Here is a 10,381-nt window from a genome sequence, read left to right as displayed (position 1 = left end):
GAGAAAGGAAGAAAACACAAAAGAGATGATTTGCAGTTTAAAATTAGGACCCTCAAATATTATAGATGACCAGGATTCTACAACAAATCAAGCCATGGGTTGAACATCTGAGGAACACAACGGCAACAACGATGTGTTTGGCTAGAGGATAAAAATGTAAAATACCTTAGGCTAGAAATAGGGATAATTTGTCTAAGTTGGGCCAATGAATGGTTTCACCTACCATGTGGATCACTTTCTCACCGCCTTACCTTGCATTTGCAAGTGGACATCTTAGTCTATGCTTCAAAAGTAATAAGTTTATTGTGTAAACTTGGATGAAATTATTAATGATATTCTTACTTCAACAACAAGATTGGATGAAGTGAGGAGTGTGTGTTGTTAAATTTTGTCTACTAATTGTTGCAAACTGTGATGATTTAGAGTATTTGAATGTAAGATGGTTCAGTCTTCAATTAATCCAGTTTGAGCAAGAATTCCTTGCCTCACCACACCATTTCAATTAATTTACTAAAACATGATTTCCACCAATGGCCATTTCCTTCTCTCAATAAATCTCATGGTTCAGGGTATAAAGAAATATGACTATAGTATATTAATCAATTCAGTGTAATCCAATTAAATATTTTTAAAGGAAATTATAAAATGTAAATATGTATAATAGATGTAAGAGATGAAAAAGAGAACAGAATTTCCATTTCCATACCTAATGCACCTACAGCACCCTCCTTGTTCCCTTTTTTACGAGACTGACAAGTGCCAGTATCAACAGAGTAATGAGTATCTTCATCCCTTTGTAAAGAAACAGGCTCCCAAGTGTCATTTTCAAGCTCGTGGCCACTAACATCCTTTTCATCTTTCACAGCGAAAGAAGCTCCAAGATTGGGCTCCACTTCAGTGTTCCCACAATTAGAGGGATCTTCACTCATCAAAGGCATAGTACTCTCTCCCAATTTCACATCACTGACACGGAGTTTACCATATCTCCTATCCAAAGATTCAAAAAATGTCTCTGTCAGTTTACCATTTTCATTCTTCAACCCCTCTATGATATTAAAAGTCTTCTTAACGACTTCCTCCACTTCAGTGTTCCTCATGGTAAGAACATCAAGAGCATTCTTGTCCCGAACCTTCTCCTCCTTCAACACACGGATCTTGTCCCTTAGTTCATTCATAGATTTGACATCATCTAGCATTTTTTTCCTGAACTCCTTCAGCTCATACACTTCACGTTGTAAAGCAACGTTCTTTTTCCTTAACTCCTCAATAGCATGTTTTTCAACCAAGCCACCTGTTTTCACTTCCTTCAACAACTGCTCATAATTATCCTGGGCTCTCTTCCCCTTTTCACATTGCTCCTCTCTGAGTCTCAGTCTCCCTTCGACTTCAATTCTATTGAGCCTCTCCAGCTCATCTTTTCCCTGAGTGGCCCAATTTCCGCCCTAAGTTTTGCTTCCCTCTTTACCAACTCTTGCTCAATTTTATCAAAATCCTCAGTTTTGTACGCAGTACGCAGCACAGTAACTAGCTCGGATATGCTCATTTCACCGTATTCTTTTTCAGCGGCGGTCGGAATGGACCTAGCAAAGGACCTACGTTTGGTTTTGGACTGAAATGCCATAAAAGATCCAAAAAACGCAACCTTTTTTTCGGGGGAAACTACCGAAGGAAGAAGGAAGAAAGTGCTACTACGCTACCTCCTCTGGTGCAAGTAAACTTGCTACGAAGAAATGGAATTTGAGCTACGGAAAGAGAATTTATTTTCAGATAAAAAAATGAAAGAATAAAGGAAATGTCATTTGAAACGTACCTGCTGTGTTTTGATAGTGCTGGTTTTGATTAGAAACAGCAAATCTTTGTCAGCTTGCAAGGAATTAGCAAGAAGATGAAGTGAAAAAGGGCGGTAACCACGTATTGAATAAAAGACTGACTACGAAAAGAAAGTGAATTTGTAGTATTTCACAAAGTTGAGTATATATTTCACAAAATTAAATATTAATTAAATACTTCTTAATTTGTGACAGGCTTCTTCTATCCTACAAAATTTGTAATTAAAAAAAAATATATATTGGCAAGAATCCATGTTCATCAATAAGAAGAATTGAGAAAAAAAAAACTCTTAAAAAAATAAATAAATAAACTCTAAAAAATTGATTTCTACATACACAAATGATATATTTATTTTAAAATAATAAAACTTATTATATTATTTTTTTTAATTTTAAAATAATCAAATCTTATTTATTTTAAATCACTATTATTTATAAAATATCAATTTTCTAAATGTTTACAAAGATATAATCATTATAACTTCTAAAATATCAATTTTTTAAGTTTTTACAAATATATAAAAAGATTTGTTTCAATATCCTACTAGAAATTAATGAATTGAACTTAAAATATATAAAAAAAAAATCAAGTAAATTGAAAAGTAGTTTATCCAAACCCAACTAGAAAGTATACTTCAGCAACAAGTTTAACTAAATTAATCGAATTATTGATTTAGTTAACTATATGTTCCATTTTTTTAGCTAAACTAATTTATTTTCCAGAAACTAAAATAATTTTATTATTTAAGCTACATTCTTATTATATAAAAGATGGATAAGAGAATTTATCATTTTATTTATTATCTTAAATTCAGATATGAATTATTTTTTAACTCAAATTTACATATGATTTAGTTTATTAATAATGAGTAGCCAATAATATTTTATAGATTAATTCTATAATAATAAACTAAGAAAAAATTTAACATTTTAAAACGGGGAAAAAACAAATCATTACTGAAACTTCAATTTTTCTTAAATAAGAAAACAGAAAGTGCTGTCATTTTTCGTGTAATATATCTATACAATCTTAATATGGAAACAAATCTGACAACTTATATTTATTAAGCAAGCGACAATTGAAAATTCAACAACACGGATTTGAATAATTATCCACCTACTTCAGGAATAAGCTGCCAATAAAACAGAAAATTCAGCACAATGATTGTATCACAAAATTACATGAACACAACATATACTAAAGAAACATATTATAATTCTTCTAGCAGCTATACATGTCTTAAACATTTCCAAGTTCTATAAATTTATATTTCCCTTGCATCCCATGACGTGCTTTAATCACTCATATCAGTATCTTATCAGCATCATTGTCATCAGCTTCCTCATCCTCCTCATCATTATCAGCATCATCTGCTTCCTCTTTCTCATTTCATCAGCATCATCCGTGTCATGATCATCCTCGTCATCAGTGTCTGCACTATCTGCAGCAGCTCCATCTCCCCCGATAAATTGAGTCTAGTCTCCAGGCCAAGCTACTCGAGCGGCATATTCCTCTAGTGACATAAAGTCGGGGCTGGAAGAAGCAAAGTAAATTTGTCTCATCATTTCTGCTTGAGCTAGGTTGCTTCTGTGCAGTGCCTCCAACTTGGCATCTAATAATGCCATCTTCATCTCCATCATTTGGTATGGGTCAGTTGGAGGACGAACAGGTTGAGGCCGATGATGGATCCTGGGAGGCTGCGGTGGTGGGATAATGACACCATCCTCATCTAGTAAACAATACTGAAAGTAGTATGATATGTCAATTGCTTTTCGAGGTCTCTCGAGAGGTGGTGTTGAGATATCAACCCCCGCTAACTGGCATAAATGTGTGATCAAAGATGGATGTCCCAAAGCAACATGAACAGCATGGGCACACAAACTGATCTCATTAGCAATTAACTTACCCAAGTTTATTGATCGGCTTGTGAGGATGCAATAAAGGATAATGGCGCGGTTTGTTGTAACGTCCGACGTATGAGAACAAGGAGAAATATTTGCATGTATTATCGCCATCCAGAATTTGCTTAATGGAGTAAGGAGAAATCTCTGGATGTGTAGAGGTTTTCCTTGCCTATTTCTTTGGAAAGAGCCTCCAGGGATGCATAAAGTTCCTTCGATTTCCTCATAGTCAATGTCTTCAGCTAAGAATTGAGCATATTGACATGGTTGGTTGCCTCCTCGCCATTCTATGTTCAAGAAGGTATTAATGGTGTCTGCATCAAAAGGGATGCGTTTACCACGTACATAACTCAAAAAGGGTTCAGCATCCTTGGAGAAGATTCGTGCATTGGCATAAAATTCTCTAACCAACTCAATGTTGGCAGGGGCTGGATAGGTTGCCAAGTTGTCCCAATGGCGCTCCATGATTTCATTTTGAAAGTCAGGTATTTCATGTGATAACAAGGTAACCTTCCTCTCCATCAACAATTTTCTGTTCTTAACCATAGAGAAGTTCTTTTGATGGTCCTTGGTTAGGAATAAATGAGAGTGAACTTTTTCCTTCCTCATATGGCCTCTAGAAGATTGGCCAGCAGTTGCTTTCATGCGTTTGGAGCTTGAAGGAAAAGCCAGTCCTGCATAAAGAAATTGAACCAAAGAGTGACAAACGTGATCAATTAAATTAGATAGACATTTGCAACAAACATTCATTAGGGTGCACAATCATAAGTTCACAGGGCATAAAACACAGTGTATCATCAAACAAGATTATGAAAAACAAGGTGGAGTATAGAAATCTGGAAACAGAAACGAAAACCAGCAGAGCAGGCCAAAACTTTGGCCCGCTGGCGCCTGGGTGCCCCTCAGCAGAGGGCGCTGGGGTACGGCTAGCACAGATTCTGATAATGCAGTGTTGTGATTCCTTTCTACTAGCCTAAGGTTAAACTCAGTGACAGCACATGGTTCAGTTCATAACAAAGAAAATTGACTCACAAACACCATTAAAGAACATCAAAAACATAACCTTGATATACTTATGAGAGCTATCATTCATCAAACAATTAATTGTAGAGATGCTGAAATTGAAATTGAAACAATTGTGAATGAAATGTAATTGAAGCAAAACAAATGAATTGTGAATGCAAAAAATTAAATTGACAGTGCAAGCAATTTCAAAACACAGGGTCAATCTTGACTCGCTAGTGCTAGGGCGCCCCTTGGCCAGGGCGCTGGGGCGCGGTGTGGCGTGTTCCCGAGCTAGTGGTGCTGAGGCCCTCTGCACATCTGGTTTTGAGCGTGACTTAGCCATCGCCAGAAGTGCTCACACAATGGATAACAACAATCATACAAATCACAAATTAAGGGAATTTGTACAGACAATTAACGAAAAACACATGACGAATTATTTAACAACATAAACATCAATCAAAGTGTTATTAGAACAGAAAATTAGAAAAGGAGATCACTACTTGAATTGAAGAGAAGAGGAATTGAATGGTGCAAAGCCTTGGTGTGTGGGAAGGGTTGCTACTTGTCCTCAAATTGCTTGGAGGAAGCAAGCGGTGGTGTGAAGAGAAGAAGATGAAGGATAGGTTGAATGTGTGAGTGAGCACAGATGGTGAGTGTGAAACATTTATCAAAACTATATAAGCAGTCCAAATTCAATCTAACGGGCAATCCAAAGTCACAACAACTATATAAGCAGTAACATATATAACATGCCAAACATTTAAGAATGTTAACTGTAATTTAAATCAACCCAGAATATGTTGGGAAAAAAAGAATTATTTTTGCACTAAATGAAAGAAAGAGAAAAATACCTTAGCAGAGGAAAAATATACAATTAATCTTACCTACATCTTCAAACAATACCAGAATAAGATGAGAAAGACATAAACAAATCCTAATAGAGGAAAAAGAAGTTAAATAGAGGGAGATTTAGGATGATGGAATAATTTTTTTACTAAAATTTTACAACATGTTGGTCTGAGTTACACTGAACTTGTATGCTTCAAACAGAGTCATAGGTTTTTGAATACGAAACCTGATCAAGAACACCCTCATACACTCTCACACAAGTATAACAGAAAGAAATGAGATGAATCTTGTATTATTCACAGAAAGAATCATTTGTACAGTCAAGATACAGAGGCATAACCCTCTTCCAAGGTCTAAGGGTCTGTCAACAAACAATGTTCCAAAACTGCCTTCTAACTATACAATCAATCTATTTATACAATTCCTCTGCCTTCTATCCTAATCCCATTTCCCATTATATACAAATACCCTATATCCTAACACAAAGTAGCAAATCTGAGCTTTGAAGATGAAAAAAAAAAAGATAAAAATTTGATTAGGAGAGAACTCTACTTTAGATTTTCCAACAAATAAAAGTCATTGAGCAAAGTCATACTTCGTGCCTATATCATAATCATTCAGAAAGATTTAAAGTGCGACTACCATGGCTAGATATACAATTCCAACACAAAGATATGTTTAAACTAAGAACTAATCTAAAATTTCACATATAATATTGATTAGAGAACTTACTTCTCTTTACAGGGAGATTTTCTTTTTCAAATAAATCAGCAGAGAATGTAAATGTGGAAGTAGAAGCCTGGATATCAGAAGCACGTTTTCTTTTGATAATTTCAACCCTTTGTGGAGGTTCATTTTCTTCAATTATTTGATAAATAGCTTTCTCTCCATGCAANCCTTGTGATGTGTACTTATCATCATCATCTTCATCATCACTTAGGTCTCCGATCTCCTTTTCCAATTTGAATTTTACTCCTGCATGTACAAAGAATATGTGTTAAAACTTAACATTATTTTGTTAAAATTATATACTTCAGGCAAAAGCTAGGAGAATGAAGAGTAGTAGATTCTGGAATACAAGTAAAAAAATTGGTTGTTGTCTTAGCATTTCGTGAAAAATACAGCCTCCGATTCTTCAGGTAATTAACTACGTATACTTTGATCAAATTCAGAGCAGATACATGTAATTTTTTTTGTATGGATAAACAAAATGAGTTCCCTTCTTTGCATGCTTCTGTTTGCTCTTTTGTTATAGAAAGAAAACATTATCAGGAGAAAGGAAGAAAACTCAAAAGAGATGACTTGCAGTTTAAAATTAGGACCCTCAAATACTATAGAAGACCAGGATTCTACAACAAATCAAGCCATGGGTTGAAAATCTGAGGAAGACAACGGGAACAATGTTGTGTTTGGTGTGAGGATAAGAACATAAAATACCTTAGGCTGGAAACAGGGGTAATTTGGCGCTAAAAAGCTGTCTGTGAGGGGGTCCAACGAATGGTCTGACCTACCATTTGGATCACTTGCTAACTGCCTTACCTTGCATTTGCAAGTGGACACCTTAGTCTTCTATTCAAAAGTAATAAATTCATTGTGTAAACTTGGGCCACCAAACCTCAATATTGTGGTGAACTTATTTATGATATTGTTACTTCAACAACAAGACTAGATTATGTGAGGACTGTATGTTCTTAAATTTTGTCTACTAATAGTTGCAAACTATGATAATTTTATGAGTATTTGAATGTAATCTGATTCAATCTTCAATTAATCCAGTTTGATCAAGAATTGCTTGCCTCACCACACCATTTCAATTAATTTACTAAAACATTATTTCCCCCAATAGCTATTTCCTTCTCTCAATAAATCTCATGGTTCAGGGTATAAAGAAATATGACTGAAGTATATTAATCAATTCAGTGTAATCCAATTAAATATTTTTAAAGGAAATTATAAAAATGTAAATCTGTATTATAGATGTAAGAGACGAAAAAGAGAACAGAATTTTCATTTTCATACCTAATGCACCTATAGCATCCTCCTTGTTCCCTTTTTTGGAACTCTGACCAGTGCCAGTATCAATATAGTTATGAGTATCTTCATCCCTTTGTAAAGAAATAGGCTCCCCAGTGTCATTTTCAAGCTCGTGGTCACTATCATCCTTCTCATCTTTGACAGCAAAAGAAACTCCATAATCGGGCTGCACTTCAGTGTTCCCACAATCAGAGGCATCTTCACTCATCAAAGGCATAATTCTCTCTTCCAATTTCACATCACTGACACGGAGTTTACTATATCTCCTCTCCAAAGATTCAAATAACGTCTTAAGTTCGTGCTTCTCGTTTGTCAGTTTAGCATTTTCATTCTTCAACTCTTCTATGACAGACAAATTCTTCTTAATTGCGTCCTCCAATTCAATGTTCTTCGTGATAAGGACATCAATAGCATTCTTGTCCCCAACCTTCTCCTCCTTCAGCACACGGATCTTGTCCCTTAGTTCATCCATAGATTTGACATCATCTACCATTTTTTTCCTGAACTGCTCAAGCTCATACACTTCACGTTCTAAAGCAAGGTTCTTTTTCCTTAACTCCTCAATAGCATGTTTTTCAACCAAGCCACCTGTTTTCACTTCCTTCAACAACTGCTCATAATTACCCTGGGCTCTCTTCCCCTTTTCACATTGCTCCTCTCTGATTTTCAGTCTCTCTTCGACTTCAATTCTCTTGAGGCTCTCCAGCTCAATCTTCTCCCGGAGTGGTCCAATTTCCGCCCTAAGTTTCGCTTCCCTCTTTACCAGTTCTTGCTGAATTTTATCAAAATCCGCAATTTTATACGCAATACGCAGCACAGCAACTAGCTCGCATGTGTCCATTTCACCATATCCGTTTTCAGTGGCGGTCGGAATGGACTTAGGCCTGGATCCAGGTTCCGTTTTGGATTGAAATGCCATAAGAGATGCGCAAACTTCTTTTGTTGGAAAACTACCGAAGGAAGAACGTCCTGCTACGCTACTCCTCTAGTGCAAGTAAACTTGCTACGAAGAAATGGAATTTGAGCTACGGAAAGATAATTTGTTTTCAGATAAAAAAAAAATGAAAGAATAAAGGAAATATCATTTGAAACGTACCTGCTGTATTTTGATGGTGCTGGTTTTGATTAGAAGCACTGAATAGGAAAAGAAGGAAGAAGATGAAGTGAAAAGGGGCGGGAAACAACTGAATACAGAAAAAAGAAAACATTTCAACAGGTTAATTTGTAGTATTTGAGAAAGTTGAGTATATATTTCACAAAATTAAATACATTTTATTTTGTGGCAGGCTTCTTATAACCTACAATAATTATAATTTTTATAAAAAAAATTGGCAAGAATCGATGCTCATATATAGGTTATTCAATAAGAGAAAAAATACTCTTAAAAAAAGTATATTTTTCTAAAAAAAAGTTAGTTTTTATATAAAAATATATGTGATAAAATTATTTATATTAAAAAAGTTTAATTTAAAAATAATTTAATCTAATTATTATTATGTTACTATTATTTCTAAAATATCAATTTTTAAATTTTTATAAAAATAAAATTATTTCAATATCCTACTAGAAACTATGGAAATTACTGAATTATACTTTTAAGTATATAAAAAAAATCAAGTAAATTGAAAAATAGTTTACCGAAACCAAACTAAAAAGTATACTTCAAACAAGTTTAACTAAATTAATCGAGTTATTGATTTATTTAACTATATATACCATTTTTTCAGCTATTTAAACTACATTCTTATTAAATAAAAGATGAATAAGGGAACTTACCATTGTACTTATTATCTTAAATTTATATATGAATAATTTTTTAACTCAAATTTACATATGGTTTCATTTATAAATAATGAATAGCCACCAATATTTTATGGATTAATTCTATAATAATAAACTAAGAAAAATTTTAACATTTTAAAATAGGAAAAAAACAAACAATACTGAAACTTCATTTTTTCTTAAATAAGAATATACAAAGTGCTGTCATTTTTCGTGTAATATATATCTATGCATTCTTAATATGGAAACAAATCTGACAACTTGTATTTATTACGCAAGCGACAATTGAAAATTCAACTAAACGGATTTGAATGATTATCCACCTACTTCAGGAGTAACCTGCCTATAAAACAGAAAATTCAGCACAATGATTGTATCACAAAATTACATGAACACAACATATACTAAAGAAACATATTATAGTTCTTCAAAACAGCTATACATGTCTTAAACATTTCCAAGTTCTGTAAATTTATATTCCCTTGCATGATTGAAATTTTTAAATACTTCCCATAAATAATTGCAGAGCATCCCTATAATCTATGTTTAGTGACATGTTCTCATTCATCATTTTAAATAGGAAAACATCTCACTCTATCTATGAAAAGGAGCATGAAAAAGATTCAGACAAGAACATTCCTTATTCAATGTCCAAAATACTGTCGTATTCCCACACCTTTACCAGCTGCACGAACACAACCAGGATGTTCTGGACGTCCAATAGCAATTGCAAGTATATCTTGACGTCCGGAGGGATGAAACATACCCTGTTTGGACTGCATCTCCAGGGAATCCTGTATGTAATCAACCAAATTGTCATAAATAACTAAAGAATGTACTTTTAGCAATAAGAACAAAGTTTAAGAGTAGAAGACTTACAATGCGCTTAGCAATTTGAAGTGCTGATTCTGATGTGAATTGGCCTGATGATGTCATTCGAGCCCTCTTCCATTTAACATGACGTGAAGGAGGAGAAG

The 10,381-nt window shown here is 34.2% G+C and overlaps 2 protein-coding genes across 3 annotated transcripts; both read right to left on the bottom strand.

Annotated features, from left to right (window-relative positions):
* Window positions 1-706: 706 nt before the first annotated feature.
* On the bottom strand, window positions 707-1,890 carry LOC106754939 (the record flags this gene model as incomplete). The annotated part of the gene is made up of 2 exons (XM_022778105.1): window positions 1,811-1,890; window positions 707-1,716 (listed from the first exon to the last, which is right to left on the bottom strand). A coding segment is annotated over exon 2 (490 nt), but the record flags the coding sequence as incomplete, so codon positions are not given.
* Window positions 1,891-2,867: 977 nt separating this feature from the next.
* Window positions 2,868-8,807, bottom strand: LOC106754938. Of its 2 annotated transcripts, none has more exons than XM_014637005.2 (4): window positions 8,719-8,807; window positions 7,608-8,625; window positions 6,321-6,563; window positions 2,868-4,405 (listed from the first exon to the last, which is right to left on the bottom strand). In XM_014637005.2, exons 2-4 carry the CDS (start codon window positions 8,539-8,541, stop codon window positions 3,306-3,308), a joined length of 2,277 nt encoding a protein of 758 aa, XP_014492491.1. In that variant the 5' UTR covers window positions 8,542-8,625; window positions 8,719-8,807; the 3' UTR covers window positions 2,868-3,305. The 2 variants fall into 2 exon arrangements, with proteins under 2 accessions (XP_014492491.1, XP_022633827.1); XM_022778106.1 differs by having other exon boundaries at window positions 7,608-8,647; window positions 8,719-8,802.
* Window positions 8,808-10,381: the final 1,574 nt, after the last annotated feature.

The sequence above is a fragment of the Vigna radiata genome, unplaced genomic scaffold (assembly GCF_000741045.1).
Source record: "Vigna radiata var. radiata cultivar VC1973A unplaced genomic scaffold, Vradiata_ver6 scaffold_658, whole genome shotgun sequence".
In the NCBI taxonomy this organism is placed as follows: Eukaryota; Viridiplantae; Streptophyta; class Magnoliopsida; order Fabales; family Fabaceae; genus Vigna; species Vigna radiata.
The sequence above is the reverse complement of the archived record's forward strand: the minus strand, read 5'-3'. Positions and strand labels throughout refer to the sequence as shown.